The sequence below is a fragment of the Antechinus flavipes genome, chromosome 6 (assembly GCF_016432865.1).
Source record: "Antechinus flavipes isolate AdamAnt ecotype Samford, QLD, Australia chromosome 6, AdamAnt_v2, whole genome shotgun sequence".
In the NCBI taxonomy this organism is placed as follows: Eukaryota; Metazoa; Chordata; class Mammalia; order Dasyuromorphia; family Dasyuridae; genus Antechinus; species Antechinus flavipes.
In genome coordinates, this window is record NC_067403.1 from 11,267,485 (window position 1) to 11,289,099 (window position 21,615).

The window sequence follows — 21,615 nt, forward strand, 5'->3', positions numbered from 1 at the left end:
CACAAAATTTTATACATCTCCTGATTATGTATTTGGTTTTGTTGGTTACTGTAAAACGAGGATGGTCACTTAGTTTTGTGACTTTGTTATGCTATTTGCTTTTTTATTATTCTATAGCTTCAGAGTGATATTTAGAACATTTTGCACTGTTAAGAATTGAGTTATACATCTCTTGCATTCTTTTTAACTGGGGAATCATCTTATAGCTTTTCCAACTTAGTTGTTTGTTGCAATTATTTCTCCGTATTGTTCCTGAACTTAAAAGTTAAAAAAAAAAAACTTCAATATAAGTAATTATCATCTGATTAAATATTTTGCCCTTCCTTAGTGATGACAATGATTATGACAACTATTAAAGGAAGATACATGCTAATAGAATAGATAGCATGTTGGATTTTGTTGTTGTTTCATTTAAGTGGAGGCAAATTCTGGCATAATGAGTAGGGAACTAGGCTAGAAACTATGAAGACTTGATTCATATCCTGCTTCTGACCCATACTGCACATATGACCCTAGAAAAGTCACAACTTTTAAATCTCCAAATAATTTTCTAAGGCCTTTTTAAGGTTTTAAAAAAGTCCTGTCTTCCATTGGTAGAAGGACCTTCATAACTCAGAAGTTCCCTAATATTAATGAAATCACTGATCATGTTCTTATCCTTAACATCATCTGAATGATAAAAAATTAACAATTCAAGCCCAATACTTTACATGAATATTTTCACTAATTTAAGTGTTTGATTATTGTCATTTGTATACAAACTGACGATGGCAAAGATACAGAATGTTATTGGAGGTGACTTGATCATAGAATCCTCATTTTGTATAAACTGTTTTTTTAATTACAAAGTATTAGCCAGAAAATTTTAAAGAAATGTTTTCTGCATAAAAGAAAATTCAAATCTCATTAATTATATTATGCATCTCCATATCTCTAATGCACTGTTAAGATATGTAGTCATTTGATGTTGAAGCAAATGACAAGATTTTGTCAGTTTCTATTTAGTACTATTCCCAAAGAGGAATTTGAGATCATTTTTACCTCATATACTTCAGATTTAATTAACATGAAAATATGCTACCTGCCAGGTTCTATAAATCTATTTCTTCTTTTATCTGTAAAATGACCACTTTTTGGTTTAAAAGAATCTTCAAGAAAGGAAAAGAAACAGGACTCCTTATCTGCACTTTCTCTCACTTCCTAATATTCCATCCCAGTCCTTCATTGAAATCCAGAAATAGCTCTCTGATTCTGTTTCTCTGCTAAGATCCTGTAACTCTGCTGAATAATTGTATATGTTATAATAATAATAAGTCATTCTTTATTTGAAATTGACCCTTGCATCTCTCTATTATATGAACCCCAAAGTTGTTTCAGTCCCTAAATGCAGCTCTTATGAGTTCAGATCCTTAAAAGCAATTATTCCAATAAAGATTTATTCTCCATTTACATATCTATAGAGAGGTTTAATAAATGAAAATTTATAAGGCAAAACTGCACATCATATCATAATGGGAAATAATAGCTTTTACAGTCTGCCTCAAATTTTCCATCTACATTCACATTTCTACTTTTTTTTCCTTTCTTTTTAAAACCAGGGCACATTACTCATTACCCATTACTCAGTACTTTCCTCAGTAGTTTCTGAAGTAGTCAATGGCAGTATAGATTTATGGTATTCCTGGTCAGACTCTGAGGGAGGTTAAACCATGGAGGAAAATAAAATTACCAGTAATTAAATTTACAAGCAGGTTTGCCATCTAAAACAAATTTATTACCTCAAAGTGAAAGATAGTTTATATTCTCACACAGAAAGAGCAGATCCATCCTTAGATGATATAGGTATTATACATTGCTATTTCAATTTATATAATTAAAATGATATCATTATGCTGTAAGGTTAATGGTATACTCAACTGGAAACCATACGTAGTGGGTAATAAAATAGCCGCATTGCAGTATTGGCTCCTTTTGTTAAGAGCTGCTGCCAACTATCAGAAGCTTTTCTAATAAGTTCTGCTGCTTCTTTTTCTTTAAACCAAGTATGAAACTAAGAAAGGGACAATGAAAGTCATTTTGCTGGTCAACATAAAATGTAGAGACTATCTGTAGGAGAAACCTAATTGATAATTATTCCCCTTTCCTTAATTTCTTGATTGTTCTGCTGTATTTAAAACATTTGAGGAAATGAATATTTATGTTTGGACTTCTAAGAGGATTAATACATCTTGAAACTATTAAATCAGATTGTTTTCTTTTAGTTTTCCAAAGGCAAATGAATATATCTTGTATCATAGTCTTTTTTTAAAAGATATATGTGATTGTATACATATATGGTGTTAAATATGGTGTTGATTACATTATTTGTATATTAGATTAAAATACGCCATCTTATTTTTATTCTTTTGTACCATGTTCAAGCTAAAGCTGTTCCTCTGGTTCTTGTATCAGTCCTGATATTCTGTATTGTATAAGGATTGCAGGCCTATGGAGGAACTAATATTATGGTGGGGTTACACAATTGAGGAACGGATGGATTTTGATCCAAAACAGTCTCAGTAACTTCAGAGGGTGTTGTATTTTAGGAGGTCAGAATCTGCTTAGACCACTGGGTCTTGGTGATGGTGGTCTGATCATTTGGCTTCTGCAGTATTATATGGCCAATGAGTCACAAGGGGACCTTAGGGCACGTTGAATCAACTCCACATTAGATCAGCTTTTCATGGATTTGGAGATGGACAAATCAACCTATGGTAAAAGCAGTTTTCTATTTGGATTCCTTTACATGGAGTTTCCCTGCAGAAGAAATAACAATTTGTGGAGATGCTTATGGGACAGACAAAAGACAGAGGACAAAGCATGAGGCTGGGTTAAGGACGGACTGGGTCCGCCATGATAGAGGTCACGGCAGTGGGAGCCAACACTGGGCCGGAAGACCTGAAGGTGAAAAACGAACACGCTGGGCCTCGGAGTTCGCATTCGGACAGGACATAATGGAAACAAAGGGACTGTGTTTTACGTATTCACTCTTTGGTCTGCCACTTCTCACATGAGTGTTTTTTCTATTAAACACTTTGAGGCATTTCTCAAAAATAATTTTCTAGTTGAAGATCATATTGTTCCATTAGGAATTCTTGATCTCTTCAAATAAGGTAATGAATAGATGAATGGGGAAAACCATTGTTTGAGTATTTTCCTATGTGCCAAATACAATGCTACGTACTGGGAATACAGACAGAAAAAGGGTAGGGCAAACAGGGCTCCTCCGTTTTCTCTATGGTGGCTTTAGGGGTAAGATCTTACCTATTTCTGCAGCCAGATGCCGAGGAACTTTGTGGCAAGGAGGTTCTTCTCTGGTCTTCAGGAGCTGAGAGGCAGAATTCCTCCAGAGTCACCTGCCAACCTGGCTCTGTCTATACAGAGACTAGTCTCAGCCTGGAAGGGGGCGAGCTCCCCGCTCAATAAGGAGCGAGAAGAGATGGCGCGATCAAAGTGGGTGGTAGCCATGGTGGGGAGCACTCCCACAGCCCTCCTCCTTTGCTGCCCATGAGTGACAACTGGGTGTTGGTAGTGCTACCAAATGGAGGGAACAGTGCACCACACGAGTGACTGCCCTGCATGCTGCTTTAATATCCATTTATATTTGTATTTATGTATATGATTACGTTCATGTGCTGCCATTATTATTTTTCTTGATAAACTACATGAAAAATAACTGGAGAGATAAGTGAGTGAAGCTGCTTCCTTTTAGTAAAGCAGGAGATAAGGATGGAGGGTTGGATGCAAAATATGGTAGAGCTGTGGGCACTGGGCCAGAGCTTCTCTCTGTAATAGGAATGGTCTCATGGAAGAATATGTTTGGGCTCCAAGGGCTTTGTCCCCTCCCTAAGAGACAGGACTCATTATATTCCCAGTGTCTATCCCCTTAAAAATACCGCCCCCCAAATAGGCTTCCTGAAAGTCATTTGCCCTTGTTATGGTATTCTGAAGTGGAAATGATAGTGTCTCAGTTCTGATTTCCATTTTATGACACTGGTCATACTAGCAAGAAGAGACCTCTATTACCTCCTGGAAGAGCTAGATCCGTTCCCACCTGGTTGGAGCAATATAAAATTGCCATTTTCCATCAATCCTTGGCATTGCCATGTCTTTTATACAGAGATGTGAAACTATCATCTTGAAAAGAAGTTGGGAAAATCATTTGCCTTTAATCTGACTTTTCTTCCCTTTTTTGCTCTGGTATAGTATTAACTTTTGGGGGGGAGTATTGTCTTTCTTTTTTTATACTTGTAGCTTTTTATTTTTTGAAATGCATGCAAAGATAATTTTCAACATTCACCCGTACAAAACCTTTTGTTACAAATTTTTGCCCTCCCTCCCCTTTCCTAGACAGCAAGCAATCCAATATAGGTTAAACATGTGTAATTCTTCTAAGCATGTTTTCTGCAATACAAGAAAAATCAGATCAAAAGAAGGAAAAAAACTTGCAAGCAAAAAACAACAAAAAAAAGTAAAAATGCTGTGTGGTGATCCACACTCAGTTCCACAGTCTTCTCTCTGGATGCAGAGGGCTCTCTCCATCACCAGTCTACTAGAATTGGCTTGAATTATCTCATTGTTGAAAAGAGCCAAGTCCATCACAGCGATGTTATTTTCTTAAGTGACTTCTCATCAAAATTTTGAGTAGAATATTAGGCAGGCTTAAGGGTGTTCAGTGTAGGCTTGCTTTTTTTAAATCATGTAATTTATTTTAAAAATTTAATTTTACATAAATTGTTTTTAAATTAAATTAAATTTTAAAAATAATTTAAAATAAATTAATTATGTAATTTTTATTTTCTGATTGCTATTCATGATCTATTGGTTTGACATAATTCAGAATTTGAAAACCACACATTAATAGACCCATCCTCTTCAAACCATATTTAAATATTGACAAAGTATATGTACTGACCCAAAGGCCTAATTTTCTTCACTGGCTAGTTAAGAAATAAGAATGAATCTTTAAGATATGACAAAGCTAGAAAAAACTAAGATAATCATAGATAAATTTTATTGTCTTGTTCAGACTCAGGAAAACACAATTAGGAAGTACTAACAACTCCTGAACAAGAGATTTGATTATATTCCAACCCTTTTCAAATGATCTGTACGCATTGTCCCTCCAGAAGAACGTGGGCTCTTTGAGGACAGGAGCCATTTTGTTTTTGTCATTGTATCTCTGGTCCCTAGTACAAAGCTTTGGATAGATTATGCATTTAGTAAGTGTTTGTTGAATACAGCAATTATCAATTCAGGAAATAAGCCATGAGATTGAAAAGTCAATGTCAATCAACTTATCCTGACAATTTGAGGATCATTGGTAGGTAGGGAAAAGATGGTAGTTCATTCATCTTTTTCAATTACAGAATGACAGAATTTAAAGTCTTGCCATCCTTTCCATATCCAAAAAGAAGCCCAACTCCAGCATCTCTGAGAAATGTCGGTCTGGCTTCTGAATAAAGAATTCCAGAGAGGAAGAACTTGCTCTTCCCAAGAGACCCTTCCAGGCTAGAAGAGGTCCACTTGTTAGTAGTTGTTTCCTTAGACTGAGCTGAAATTGGTTTCTTTAAAATGTCTCCTTGTTGTTCCCAGTTCAGCACAGAAATATTGCGAGGAGCAGTCCTTCTCTATGACAGCCCTTCAAAGACTTGAAGTGAGCTCTCATGTCTCCCCTGACATGTCTCTTCTTCAAGCTACACAACTCTAGTAACTCATTCTCTTGTAGACTCTGATCCTTTTATCATCTTGACCCAAAATCTCTAGATGTGTTTTAGTCTAGAAGAATGTACTTGTTTGCTCGATTAAAATGTAAATTATTTGGATGTAAGGATTCATTCATTTTATTTGTACCACCAGGATTACCTCAGTCTTTGACTGATAATAATAAAAGATTAATGTATATATTCATTGATTACTATTTGTAACTCTATGGATAAGATAGAATAAGATGGTACTACTGATAGCTTGTTTTGGGTACAAGTCAAGAGTTTGTGTTATCCAAACTATCCACAAGTGAAAGTTGTATTTTAATTTCTGACCACAGATAGAGCTTGCAATTTGTCATTTTCTGTCAATCTAAATAAAAATAGTTTCCTTTTCAGTTCTATTATTTTTCAATTCTTTCTGACTCTATATGTCCCCTTTTTGGAGTTTTCTTGGCAAAGATACTAGAGTGATGTGCCATCTCCTTCTCCAAGTATTGTCTATAAACAACCAGAAATGTGAGTTTAAGTTACATAGAAAGATTGATGACTGTGAGTTTGCCAATTCTGAAATAACGCCATGATTGACATGATCTGAAGCACAAAATACATCCTATCTAATAATAAAGAGACTTCATAAATCATTCTCTATTGTTTCTAGATTGGAATAACTAATCAGGAGGCATTGTATCATAAAATGCTTGAAGTGGCATAAATTTTGACAACTTTCTGGGTAATCTGGACAATTATAGTTTTCTCATCTTTTTGATTGAACAGGTGAATTTTTTTACATTTACCCCGTAATCACTACGAGCTTGGATGCGCTTGTGTACACAAAGTCCTTTCTAGTGACGTGGCTGTGTAGCAGTGGTACTAACCATGGCAGAGACTGGCTCCTTCATGTTACAGCCCATTAATCTTTCACAAATGACTTTTACACACTTCCAAAATATCTGGTGGCAGGAACAATTTCCAAAGAAATTCCTGGAAGCTCATCCCTCCAACAAGTGTTAACTATGAACCAATCATGCTCAGAGCACTTCATAGAAAAATAAAGCCTGAAGAGGATTGTCCTTAGCTTAGAAATAGTCATCCTCTGAGCTAGCAGCCAATGGGATTGGATAACTAAGGAAATGTGTTTTTTTTTAAGTAAATAAATAATTTTCTTTACATTTTAATTTAATTTTAGCTAAATTAAATAAAAATAATAATAAATGAATGAATAAATAAAGTAAGAATGCTAAGTTTAATATGGGGAAATGAGATGGCACTAGGACTCAGGATGTCTGGATCTCTTTGCTATTTGCCTTCTCTGCCATGCTGACAAGTCACTCATTCCTCTGGTCTCGACTTCATCTGCAAAACTGTTCACATGGCTTCCTTCGTGCTTTTGCTCAGGCCCATCCAAACTTTAGAGTTCCCCTGAATTCCTGTATCCTCCGGAGACTACCCATTTAAAAATGAATAGTCTCCAAAATTCTATTACAGGGCCCTCCATATATAAATATTATCTCATGTTGTAAGCAGTATGGTCATGGACACTTACACGCATGAACCACTGGACTTGGGGTGGAGTCTCAGTTCTACCTTAGGCAAATTACTTAATCTTGGGGAGCCTCCTTTGTTTTGGGCAGAATGAAAGGATATTTACGAACGCATTTGTAATTATAGATCCTTTACAAGAATGGAAAGTTCTTCTTTTATCCTTTGGTCACCAAATCTTTCAATTATTCCTCTATTTTATTTTTGCAATCCATCCCTTACTTACAATTACAACTCCGCCACCTAGACTTCTTGTCAGATTCTTCCTGCTACTAGAAGACAAAAATAAAGTCTAGAAATGACATAAAGAAATGAGGAAATGGTCTCTATGAGGGTAAAGTACTTGGCTTGAGAGTCATAGGACTCATCAATGACCATGGCCCAATATTTCCTCTTTTATGCTATTATGATATACTGGGTTCCTTAACTAAACAATTGTGGCTTTTATTTTGTTTTTGATGTTGTTTGTTTAGTCGTTTCATTCACGTCCCACTCTTCATGACCCTGCTTGGGCTTTTCTTGGCAAAGATACTTTGCCATTACCTTCTGTAGCTCATTTTACAGATGAGGAAACTGAGGCACACAGAATTAAGTGAACTCTCCAGGGTCACAAAACTAGTGTCTGAGGCCAGATTTGAACTCAAAAAATGATTCTTTCTGACTCCAAGCCCAACAATCTACCCACTATCTCATCTTATCACCTATCTTTCTCCAGCATGTTACTCAACTATATAATTATATAACTTCATATAAAGATTGGGAAAGTTTAGATGAGCTCATGTAGAAACATGTGCCGTGATAATAATGATCTACTTCATAGGATAAGAATGATTTTTACTGATCTCTCATTGTATCTAGAAGAGCTATTTTGCTTTACTCAAATGGAATTTATTTCTCAATTAGAATAAAATGTAAATATAGGTATTCTGTGTTTATAGTTATAACAGAATTTTTAAAAGGAAGGTTTTAAATCAGCTCATTGTTAATATTTCATGCATAGGCATTGGGTTTATTGTCAGCTAGTGCTGTCATGTTCCATTTCCAAGATTACTTAAAGTTCTATGAAAATTTAATCACACCGCATAGGTTTAATCTGTTTTTCCCCTTCTTCCAAGATTAGTTCAACTGAATTGTGCATGTGTGTGTGTGTGTGTGTGTGTGTGTGTGTGTGTGTAGTCTGATAGATAGCTCAATGAAAATGGAGAAATACCAAAACTCTAAGCCTCAGAATAACTTGAAATTGAGTTCTTTTGTCCTTAGAATTTTTTTTAAAGGAATCATTTTGTTACACTGCCCCAGATAAAAAGGAACTATATCTTTTACTGAATTATGGAATTAGAGAATTAGAAAATACTTCAAGAGGCCATCTAAATATACATTTCTTTTGCTCTTCTTTTTAAAATCTATATTATGTAACTAGATTTTCTACTTCTTGCGGAAGTGTGATAGTTTGTCATCCTGACTATCTATAATATGATGATAGTTGCATGTGAAGGTATTATGTCTTTGTTAAATTGAGTATTTAATACTAGACTTTGTCGAATTTTCTGTGGTCTGATGTTTCTGACATTTTTATTTCATAAAATTCTAAAATGTCTAGTAAAGCTCCTTCTTACATTGTTCTTTTTTTGTTGTTTTTTAGTGATCTCAGTGAAAATCAGATTCAGGCAATCCCAAGGAAGGCTTTTCGTGGTGCTGTTGATATTAAAAACCTGTAAGTACATTCCTAAAGAATTTTGTTCTGGGTTATCTATTTTTATCCATAAAGTAGATTGAACCATATTGTCACCAATGCATTTTAAAACTGTCCAAAAAAAAAAAAAAACTACTCCATTCTGATATTTTGGGGAAATGGTAATGAGGATTCTCTTTAATATAGTTCTGCAAGTTCTTGGAAGTGATGCTGTTCATAAAAGAGGAGGTACTCAAGTTATTGTCAAAATGATGTGCTTAGTCTTAGAAAGAGTGTCATGAAAATCCTAGCGTAACTTTGATTAAAAGATGTTGCTAACGTTGAATTTACTTCCTTTTTTTTTAGCCAAATTTAGTATTTACTTGGCCAGTTGGTATAGGTATTTATTAGAAAGGGAGAGTATAAAATATTCTTTCTGCTCAGAGTGGATAACAATTTTCTTTTAAAGATCTATGTTGCCTGGAGCTTTCAGTAATCATTTTCATTAAATTCTATAGGTTTGAGGAAGGGTCCATCTCAGGAAATTTACATTTTTGTGAGAATAGTTTTTCATACACTATTTTTCTTTTTATCTTTCAAGGAAAAGTGAATTTTTGCCATAGCTTTTTAAAGGCCCATGTCAGTCTTTTTCTTTGACTTGATAAATATTTAATCCAACATCTCATGTATAAGTGTTCTCTTTAAGTGCTTGGAGTTCCTGAAGTGTGTACTTTTTTATGATTTAAGATAACTCAGTGACAAACCAAGTATTTCTAAATGGATATCTTTTTAAAAATTTAAAGACTTTATTATGCTATAAAAATGATTTTGTTTGATCTCTAGCGGATGGTAGGAAGTAAAAGAAATATATTTCTAGATTTGAACAGTAGTTGGGAGAATAAGTGGAAAATAAATTTTAAAATTCTTCTCTGAAAATAACATCAGGACTATATTTTTTTCTTAACTGGTTATAAAGTTACCTGATACTTGTAATCTATTTTAAAGGGTTAAGTAATAAGAAAATTTTCTATGAAGCATAATTTTCCTCTTTTTTCTTCAATTAGGAAAATGAGTTTTTTCTAAGCCAAATAAGATAACTGTCAATCTGCTATTAAAAAAAACCACATTTACCTAAATTTCAATGTTTGCAAAACACGTTTTTTTACTACAACCTTATTAAGTAGATAATGAGAGATTAATCACCTTCTACAGAAAAGGAATTGATGCTCTGAGAGAACAAGTGACTCACTTTTGATTATTTATCATGGAGGTGTTTGAGATGAGCATTAAGTTCTTTTTCTGCATCAGAGAACCTTCATTTGGCCTGGGAGGGTCATCCATGTGTAACACTGCCTCCCACTTGTTTTTGTGAGCACCTTAGTTCCCAGGTTTCTTTCTTAAAATGGGCCTGACTTATACTTTGTAATATTTTTAAAAGATCAAAACCATGGACTTTTAAGTATATTGAAGATGTTTAGAATTTTGGCCCTGTCCTCTATTAGGGCTCCCTTGTAACACTGATCACATCTTCCTGGATCATTTAGCCATTTCTGTGTTTTTCTAATCCTCCTCCCTCTTGTAAACTCTTTAAGGACAACTGCTATATCTTAATATGTCAGTATCTCCTATAGCACCCAACAGAATGTCTTGCCCAATAAATATCTCTTGAATTGAATTATGTTGAATATTAAAAGGAGAAGATATTCTATGTAGTAGTATATTCCCAAATATCACAAGGACACAGTCCTAGGCCTGGAAGGAGACTTGGAGGTCATCTAGTCTAACTCTTTTGGTCTTATACATCCAGAAATTGAGGGCCAGTGATGGTAAAAAGACGTCAGAGAAGATATAGGGAAAGAACATCTACTCCCCTTCCTTTATCTTAATCTTAAATTGTCATCTTTTCAGTTTCTACACTCTGCTTCTAATTCTACCCTCTGGCCCAAATAGAATCAATATATTTCATCTTCCATCTGACAACATTTTAATGCTTAAAGAAATCAGATAGCTTCAAAATCTTCTCTTCCTTAGAGGATGTCCAGTTCTTTCAGTCTTTTTTTTTTTGACATTTAAACATTTTTGATGATTTTATTCTGAACTTGAGAAATAAAGCAAGCATTTCTATAACATTTTAGAATAGTTTTTAAAAATTGTGCATGAAACTGAACATCTATTGCATACAATTTACTATTTCTTTTTAATATATAATAAAATTATCATGTAACTTAATTTTTTTCCTTCTCACTTGAAATGCTTACCATTAGACATAAATCAGTGTGTATATGTGTGTGTGTGTGTGTGTGTATAATATATGTGTGTATGTGTGTGTGTGTGTGTGTGTGTGTGTGTGTGATAAAACACCATTCTGTATATACTTCCATACTTCTATTTATTACTTCTTTATCTGGAAACAGATAACATCTTCCTTCATTTGTCGTTTGTAGTTAATTTGGATATTTATAATAATCAATCTTCAAATGGCCTGAATTCAAGGTCATTCATTACCCTGGTTATCCTAATTCAAATGTTGCTCAACTTATCAATGCACTTTTTTAAATGCAGCAGATAAAACTGAATATGATTATCCAGTTATGGTCCATAGCAAGGCTTACATCCCTTATCAGGAAACACTATGTAGGTTTAAGTAAAATTCAAGTTTACATTAACATTTTCAGCTTTTTTGGTTCATGTTGAGATTGTCATTCAGTAAAACCCCAGCTATTTTTACAGATAAACTGCTCTCCAGCCATACCTTCTACTTACAAATTTGATTTTTTTTTTTTAAATGAAGTGCATGTTTTGGGTTTCACTCTATTATGTTTCATTGTATTATGTTCTACCTCAGCATTCTGGGTTTTTCAGATGGACATATTTGTAAATGAATAGGAAAGGGGGCATTTATTAAGTGATTATTATATGCAAATCTCTAGGGTACAAACAAAAATAAGAATTCATGCGCTTAAAGAACTTACATTTTAATAAAGGGAAACAAGATTCAAAGGACGTTTCAACTATAAATCAGATGAAAAGGCTCAGTGGACCTTAGAGTGCAACAGGAAATCAGATGATAATGCATTTTTTTCTGTATTATTTTAATTAATAAAACCAAATCCACCTCTATTTTTGAGCCTCTATTTGGAGAACTTTTTTCTAGTCTTGAGGAGTGAAGGCTCCTGAGGAGTTGAGTGATGTGGCATCTATACAGACAATTGGTTGGTCATATATCTGCAGTGAAGGTTGACTTATGGAAGGTTCCTTCCTTGGATGATGTTTGTAGGAGTGACTTAAAGGTAGGCAAAATATTTAAGTTCACTATCACAAATTTCACTGATATTATTATTTGTTTACACTAAGCAATGATCCCATATCTTTTTTGCTCTTGTTCTTTCTTCAACAATTATATTGTGTTATTTTTCTTCAAGAAACTGAAAAAGTTGATCTATATTACAAAGTATATAATCAAATTGATTTCATTTATTTGGCTATCAATAAATATACAAACCAAAGTTTGCTCTCAACATGAAGATTTTTTCCTCTAGCTTCATAAATGAAATACATAAAAACAATATCTTAAACTAGACTGCACTTTTTATTTCATTTCTTATTCCTTGTCTTGAGGAAAATGAACATGCAGAAAATAATTTCAGAGCAGAAAAATTAATAAGATGTTTCAAATTATCAACTCATTATTTGTTTTATAATAACATTTACTTCCAGTTCTTTTAATTAATTAGGCCATTATGGTTATTTAAAGTCATGGAATTATTTAAAAATAATGTAGACATTACATAAAGTGAGAGATATGTTTATTTAAGATTATTTAAGCTCTCATATGCTTCTGACTAAAGTAATAATGGATACCTCTTAAACAGTACTTGACAGCAGTTTAATCATACTCCTATGCACATAGTTACTTTTTTCATGAAATCCATCCATTCAGATGTCATTTGGTAAACTATCTATAGACTCTCCACCCAAAGCACAGAAAGTCTTTTACTCTTACTCTTTCACAGATGTTTCTTCAATATCTGGCTATTATTTCTTGATGATGTCTTATTTTTTATTATTAACTACCCAGAGTTCATTATTAGTAATATGCTATAGACTGATTAACCATCTAATTGTTTCTTAAATTATGGATTTTTATGATTCCCAGTTTTTTAATGCTACTGGAGCACATTGAAGTTTAAAAATTATATTTATAATATGTTGAATTTGTTATACACTTAAAGACTAACTTTATATAGCTTGATATAAAATATTTTTTATTCTTTGTGAACATTCTCATATTTATTAGTAATGGTCAAGTTTAGAATTAAAAAAATTAATTTAAAAATAAAATTTAAGATATACTTGATTGTTGAAAGCAAAATGATTTTCCTTAATATGAGTCAGCCAGGTCTTCTGAACCAAATTCATTATCCATCTGCAATTCCTATCTCTCTCTGTATATATACTAATTAATTAAGTAAATACTTTGACCATCCATCTTTCATAATTTAGATAATAATAATTATTTTTTCCACTTCTTTTTGTGCTATGTGAGTTATTCAGCCAGTATCTTTTGAATGATCCTGGATTTCATACTAGAGAGTCTATAACAATCCAAGACTCAACCCAATCAGTATAATATCCCTTAGAGAGCTATCTTACAGGTAACTTTGTTCCGGTTGGCCTTTTTCCAGGACATCTTCCATGACTATGGGACATAATTTTCAGGAGCATTTGCCTCCTTATTATATGCTTTGTTTGGTGTTGATAATCAGAGAATCATTAGATAAAGATATTTCAATGGTTAAACTGATTAATGGGCTATGTCAGTTTAGTAGGTAATTTAAATCGGGATGCCTTTTTTGAAGAGAAAGGCTTTGTTTTGTTCTAGTTAGTCAGAATATTTCTTTGTTTTTTCCATAATTAATAAGTAATGAACACAATGCAATCATAAACATACATTGCAAGTGTACCTGCACACCATGGGAAGAGAATTACCATTGATTTTTTTCTTTAGGAGAAAGTGATGAGTGTGCCCACTTAATCTTATATGTGTTGGTGAACAGCACCTTTTGTTCTTGAAATATTTTAAACAACTGTGTGCCTGTGGATATTTATTAAAAGTGAATCATCTAGGTTATGTGTCATTTTTTGAGAATATTTTCCTATGTCTGTCTTATAAAATTTTCATAAGGATGAGAAACTAGATAAAATGTAGGTCAGTTGTTTTGTCTTCTTGTTTAGCTTTTTGGAGTAATACCATCATCCTATCCTTTCTTTTGAAATTTTTTTAAAAATCAGTCTCTTTTGTTGAAACTGTTCATTGCTTGAACTATTCAAAAATAATTTGAAATTATGGAGATAGGGAAAATTTATAAAATGTCCATACACTGTGATCCAAAGATTCCACTGTTAAGTAGTAGCATGTTATTTCCAAGAAGGTTAAAAATAGGAACAAGTTTCATGTACATCAAAATATTCATAGAGGTACATTTTTGGGGAAGAAGATAACTAAAAAACAAGTAGAAGCGTTTTGATTGGGAAATATATTGGGAAAAAATAAGTTATTTTGCACAAATATAATATATTATCACTATATTTTAAGAAACAATGAATGAAAGCATTCAAAGAAACATGAAATGATTGAGTGAACTGATGCAAAATAAAGTAAGTAGAACTATAAATAAATACAACTATGTGAAGTGGAAAGAGCAAGAAAAACAAAATTGAATAATGTATAATTAAAATGATAAGACTTAGAGCTACATAGATAAGAAAATGTACTTATTTCTTTGAAGAAATGGGAAAATGAGAGTTTGAATTGTTGATTAGTTTTGCTTAATTGCTTTTTTTTTGCTTCTAAACAATTCTTTGCTATGAAGGATAGTTTTCTGAAGATGAGAAGGAAGGAAACACATGGAAATAAAAATTATGTAAAAATGAAAGATCTCAATAAAATTAAACAAACAAGTAAATAAAACATCAATGAACAAAACTAAAAAAAGAAATTTATGAGTAAAGTGGTGTATTCCATTTGGTCTCTATCTCCAATATTTACCAAAATCAAACCACTCACCATACCACCCTAACCGGGATTTTTCCTTATACATCAATGGAGATAATGCAAGATTCAGAGTCAGAGTCCCTGGAAAAACAGTGCCTTCTAGACTACCGAGTCTAAAACCACTGCCAGTACAGGGCCCATAGTCATTAGAGCAAAAGCGACCCTTCTGGAGTTGGGACCTGAAAACTGTTTCTGTAGGTGCTACAACCTTAATGCTTCAGAAGCTAAAAATGCTAAAGGCCTAGAAAAGTCATCACCAAAGTTCTTGGTACCAGAAGGTAGTTTAGTGTTAGAAACATGTGATTTAATCAATGGAAATTAAATTAATAAAATGTAAGCCCATTTGCTTTATTCCTGCATTCAGCCCTTCCATGTGACTTGCAGGTAGAAGTGTGTATATGTGTGTATAAAACATATCGTGTCCATATACTCATATGCCTGACTACATACACACAATGTCTATACAAGATAAACAGGTAAATGATAGATTGATAGTCTTCCCCTACTAAATGTGAGCTTCTTGAGAGCAGAGGCTGTCTGTTTTTTTGTTGTTTCTATCTCCAATATTTACCAAAATCTTTGTACCTAGTAAGTGCTTGATAATTGCTTCTTCAATCAATTTTTATTCATTTAAAGATATATTGTCTAATGTTCTCATGTAGTTTTGTGACTAGCTCGCTCTTTTCTGACATCAGAAATATGAAAATATCTTTTCCCTAATCGAATGTGAATAGGTCAGTGCCCCCCCATACTTCTGATAGATTCTTGGTTCCTGTGTAAGTGTATGTTTGGCTTCCTGATTGAGGGCAGTAGGTGAGAGGAGAGAACAAACTCCAGTAAAGAGACTGATCTGAATATAACATGACCCCCAAAGATTTCTGATGATATAAAAATCTTGGATGGATCTGAACCTTATCTGGAAACTGTGCTTCTGATTGTGAACACTTTCTATCAAAGTTATAAATGGCTTCCCTAAACTTATACAAATGACACAAATAACATTTTGTTAGAAGTATTATTCCTTATACCAAGAAGGTCAGAGCTACATAAGGCTCTTTTAATATCCAGAAAATTTTGCTTAGGGGTTAGAATGAATCTGAGTATCCTTCGTAGCAAAGGATAAAAAGGCTTCAGAAATCATGCAGCTTTCAGAAGAGTAATATTTCATATGGGGAGCTATCCATGGTCCTGTGTTGCCTTACCGACTACTTTTAACTTTTTCCTCATCTCCCCCTCCTTTTTTAAGTTTTCATGACCCAGTCCATCCAGATTTCTGTATTTTCAGATCTGTTAAATGTCTGAGTATAAGTTCAGATTTTTCTTTCTTGAAAAAAGTAGTTTTATAAAATTATTACCAAGATTTTGAGCAGGGTCCTCAAACTATTGCCCGCGGGCCAGATGCAGCAGTTAAGGATTTTATCCCCCTCACCCAAGGCTATGAAGTTTCTTTATTTAAAGGCCCACAAAACAAAGTTTTTGTTTTTACAATAGTTCGGCCCTCCAACAGTCTGAAGGACAGTGAACTGGCCCCCTATTTAAAAAGTTTGAGGACCCCTGAGTGTGCTGAGTTAGAATGTGGAGCCTTAAAAAAATCTAACCCCATATTCTTGTAGGAAACATTCACTGTCAGACTCCTTGACCGGTATTTTCTACATTTTGTAAACATACTTTAGCAAACCCCTTTAAAAGGTATGGGAATTTCATATATATGTCTTATTAACTCTCATGTTATCTCTGAGATGCCGGTATATGAGAATTATAGAAATATAAGTCACCAATAATTTGAAGTTAATTGTTTTAAGAAATAAGTACTGTTTGCTTCTGAGAAACAAGCTTATCCACTGATTATTAAATTAATTAAAAATTTAAATCTGAATTAATTCTGCCTATAATATCTATTGCACATACTACTTTCTTTCCCTTTCTTCAATCAATCTAATAAATTTTTGAACCTCCTAATTTTAATGATCACAGGCCAGCTGAAAATATTTGAGCAGAGCTGGGAGTTTGAAATCATCTATAAATTGGAAAAAGCAAAGAAGGACTTCTTTAAAAGAATACTTCCAAAATATCAAAAAAAAGAAAGGTCAACGGCATATTTTAAGGTGTATGGGAATAGGGGTGGTGAAGAAATATAAAGGGATTCATTGGAAAAAAAGTTTAATCTCTAGAATTTGAGAACCTAAATTTAGATCTAATCTCAGTTATTATCCACGTGAACTGGTCAAGTCACTTAATTTCTACTTGCAACTTGAGGCAATGGATGTCCGTCCCCTAAAGTACCTTCTAATTTTATATGTTTGAGAGATTATCCTTGGTTGTCCTAACTCCTGGTTCTGCTTTTCTGCTTTCTCTTCCTCAACCTTCCACAACTGTTAAGGGATAACAACTATATAGCTTATAACCTGAGCCATTTTGGGACACATGGGGCAGGTTCAGAGGAGAGATCCCCCTCTATCTAAAGTCAAGTATGCTTGAAGACCAGAGTCCTTCCTAGTCCCAAATCTGGTTTAATGCCAGATTTTCTGGGTGGACAGAGGATAAGAGCAGCAGTGGTCTTTGTTTTTTGACTAACCCTCTCCCTACAATCTACATAAATTCCCTCTAGTAGGGAACTGCATCTCATATAACCAAACTATTGAAAAATCCTTATAATTTTTCCTTCAGCCTTAGTCTTTCATTTACTTGTAGTAGATTGCCATTGGACTAATAATTGAGATACTGCTTTCATCATGTCATTCCATTGCATGAAAACCTACAGTGATTTTCTCTTAATTATAGAATAAAGTCAAAATTCCCTATTTAACTTCGCAATCAAGGTCTTCCACAATCTGAACCACAACTATCTTTAGCAACCTCTTGTAATGACTGTACACTCTAGCTGACTGAGTTACTCACTCTCCCCCAAACATGTTGTATATTCTTCCCTTTCATCCTCACAACTCTCTATTTGCATTGCCTTTTTCTCTTAACCTATATAAATGCTACTTATCCTGCAAAAAACAACTCAAATCTGACCTCCTATATAAGGCCTCCATGACACTTCAATAGATGATAATCTTTTTTTCTAAAAGCCTTTCACACCTATCATCTGTTGACTTTGAGTCTTCATTTGGACCTTTATCCAGATTGGCCAGGACATACTTTTAGGGATTTAGGGGGAGAAAATTTCCTCAAACATTCTTTGCATCCATCTCTGAGTGTAGGGTCCCAGTTGGGATGTTCCCATACATTTGGGCAGCTCATCTGAGACTTGACTAGACTCTTCTATAAAATTGTCTTTATATTATTACCTGTTTACTTTTCCTTTTTTTCTAATTCATTCTGGCAAGACCTTATAAACATGTATAAAAGTTATAGGAAATCTGAGAAGCTTTCTAATTGAGTTTGTAAATAATCACCCATCATACCAGCTATGAGGTTTCTGGACAAAACATCAATTTAGGGAGTATATAAGAATGTGAGTCATGGATATTTTGGAGGCACAAGACATTGAATAATACAACTGATATAGTCCAAGTCACCAGAGAGCTATCCAGCGCTAGCTATGTGGAACAATGTGCCTCCAAAGCATCGAATTTCATTTGCTCTGACTACAAATATTGAGGTGGAGCAAGAACGTAAGGAAGGTTGATTGGGAGAATTCTTTATTCAGGATGGGGGCCTTTGTTTAGTGTCACTTTGTCTGGAGGCACTTTTGTAAGCAGGCCTCTTGGTAATTTATTGACAGATTATAGGAAAACTGAACAATTGTCTAAGTAGAATTTAGGATGACATTTTTGTTGCATGAACTATTAAAGTAAATTTACAGGCCCCATCTAGGATATTTTGTTTTTTAGGATTGGCTTTGCCTTTTCTCTCTTGCAGCTTCTGTGTAGAAAGTGCAGAAAGGCACTATGTGGGATCATGTCTCTGAAGTTAGAATAGACTTAGGGCCCATCCAGTCCAACCCTCTTGTTTTCAAGATCGCATAGATTGTAAGCATCAGAACCTGATACTCCATAGGATCCAGTGGCTTCCTTTGAACCTCCCTTGGGTTCTCAATCAAAAGAAGGTTTGTCAGATTCAACAAGTTTGGAAATGATGTCAGCTACAGAGATTCCAGATTAACCATGATTCTCCTCCATATCTCATAGTAAACTCTTGCTAATTTGTAAAATGAGAATGACAATACTTACACTAGCTTGAACCTTTAAGGATGATCAGTGGGAAATATTCTGTGTGCCGCAAAAGCACTCTGGAGAACCATATTCTCAGTTAAAATTTTAGAAAAAAGGACAGGTAGAAAGGGTGAATATGTAAGAGTGCCTGCCTTGTCCTTATGTGTACAGATAAATCTTAAAGGTCATGGTCTAAACTGGGAGTTTTTAAAAAAATATTTTGTGTGTCCCGGACCTCTTGGACAATTAGGTGAGACCTATGGATCTCTTCTCAGAATGTTTTTAAATGCAGAAACTAAAATACTTATCATTTCAAAGGAAATTAATTATATGATGATTGCTGATAAGAACAATAGCTAGTAGCTAACATTTTAAGGTTTGCAAATCTTTTACATGTTATCTCATTTATTGAAATAAAGTGTATTTTTTAATTCAAATTTATAGACCCTTTGAAATCTGTAGACCCCAAGTTAAGAAACTCATATCTCAGTCTTTCATTTGAAATATAAAAAAAATGAAGGCTAGAGTAGTGAGTGGGCTTGTCCATTGTTGTGCAGCTATTTGGACTCACGATTCTCCGGCCATAGTCCTTTTGGGTCCTTTGACTTCTCTTAATAATTTGAACCTTGAACATGCGTGGAAGGTAACCATCTCAGTCTGCTTTATCCTTTGCTGCTTTTAGTGGCTGTCACTTTCTTTATTGAACTGTTACCAAGGTCTTGCACATGGTATATGCTCAATAAATTCTTTTTGGTAATTAAAAATGCATGAATGACCAAATATTGTTAAGGTAGATAATTTCTTAGAATGTCCATGAAGAGTTTGAAAATTTTATCTCACTGTTACCAGGAAATTTATAGAAAATGACTATTTCTAGCTTATCATTGTGATTAAGTGGCGAAAATCTATTTGGTCACTTATGACTTCATTTCTGCAAGTCATTCCTGTTACGAGAGCATTCTTTTTCAGGTTTGGAGTTGATCAGTTTCCTTGAATCTAACTCAATATTCCTTCTTTTTTCACTATTTCAGTAGGTTTTTTTTTTAAATTGTGAAAAGCACTAAAGCATTAGAACATCTATGTCAGTGAATAATAAGCAAGGTAGTACGCCGACTCTAAGTAATTTTAAATTTTAAAGATCTGTGATTTTGCTAATGATATAAATTCCTCAAGAGAGTAACTCCAACTTCTTTACAGCATACTGGATTACTTTGAAGACAGATAATTTATTCCTCCAAATTCATCATCCAGCAGTTTACCTGGTGATGAGCTTCCAATCTTAATTAGGCTGATTCCTAGATGATAGTTACGTGGTGTATCAGTGGATTGACTGCTATATAGTCTAACTCCTCATTTTAAGGCAAAGCTAAACCTGAATCGTTGAAGAATTTTCCAGTAGAGTGTAGTCTCCGGGAGGGCCTATCAAATAAAAAATGTTTTATTATTTATTAGAAACAATGGAATTCTCAGAGCACATGGTTTATGTAGAATTCATCAGATCTGTAAGTAGGACTCAGCTAAACTACTCTCTTTGGAAAAAGATCTTCCTCAGCTTTAAAAATCTCTAGGAAATAAGATGCCATAATCTCACTAAGGGAAGAGGGAAAATGTGGAAGTGAGAGGAGAATGGAATCAAAAGATTGCTAATTGATATTAAAAATGGACTCTTGTTGCTGTAATCTGTGGACCTCTGGGTCACTTTTTGGCTCCTCCAGCCATTTAATAGCTGATGTAGCATATTTTTTTCCTACATTGGTACATTCAGGCTTTCTAGTTCTTCTTTTGTCACTACTCTATGTCTACCACAAATGGGAAATGTCAGGCCCTAGGACCACCATACAACACTTTTCTCTTCCCACACCCAGGGCATTCGGCTGAATGTGCCCCAGGTGGCAGAGTGCCAGATCCTCAGCACTGCCCCCTTTGTCCCATGAAAGCTTTAATTTGCTATTGGGAGTTGAAAAGCAGGAGGACGTTGGCTGTTTGAAGCTGCTGGACTGAGGGAAGAGCATGCCCTCTGGGTTACCCATAACACCAAAGGGTAGAGACGAAGGAGTGCTTTCAGATATCCGTGTCGTAGATACGCAGAAATATGGGAGTTTATGGGGCTGGGCTTTGAGCTGCATGTTGAATCCTAATCCTGAGTGACTGATTGATGAAGTTTGGATGAGTTTGTTTTGACATTTCCAAAATGGTTGAAAGGAACTTTATTCCTAGTGATTAAACATAGACCTTATTAAAAACAATAACAGCAAAGTTTTTTTGGTTGTTGTTGATATTTTGGGTTTTTGTTTTGTTTTGTTTTTTTCAATTGTCTCAACCAGTGCCCATTGAGTAGGAGTCATCTGCCTTTCAGTTATTTCTTGTAGGACAAGATTCGCTTCAGTGCTTTCCTTCTGTCTATGGGCTGGATGATTTAAAAGAAACTGTGTCAGGGCTGAT

General features: G+C 34.2%; 1 protein-coding gene across 2 annotated transcripts in view; it reads left to right on the plus strand.

Moving 5' to 3' along the window:
- SLIT2 (slit guidance ligand 2) overlaps positions 1-21,615 on the plus strand; it is a 335,837-nt gene that overhangs the window by 176,278 nt on the left and 137,944 nt on the right. For both annotated transcript variants that reach the window (XM_051967476.1, XM_051967477.1), the window contains exon 5: positions 8,929-9,000. In XM_051967476.1, the coding sequence (XP_051823436.1) occupies positions 8,929-9,000 (72 nt within the window). The remainder of the gene's footprint in view (positions 1-8,928; positions 9,001-21,615) is intronic.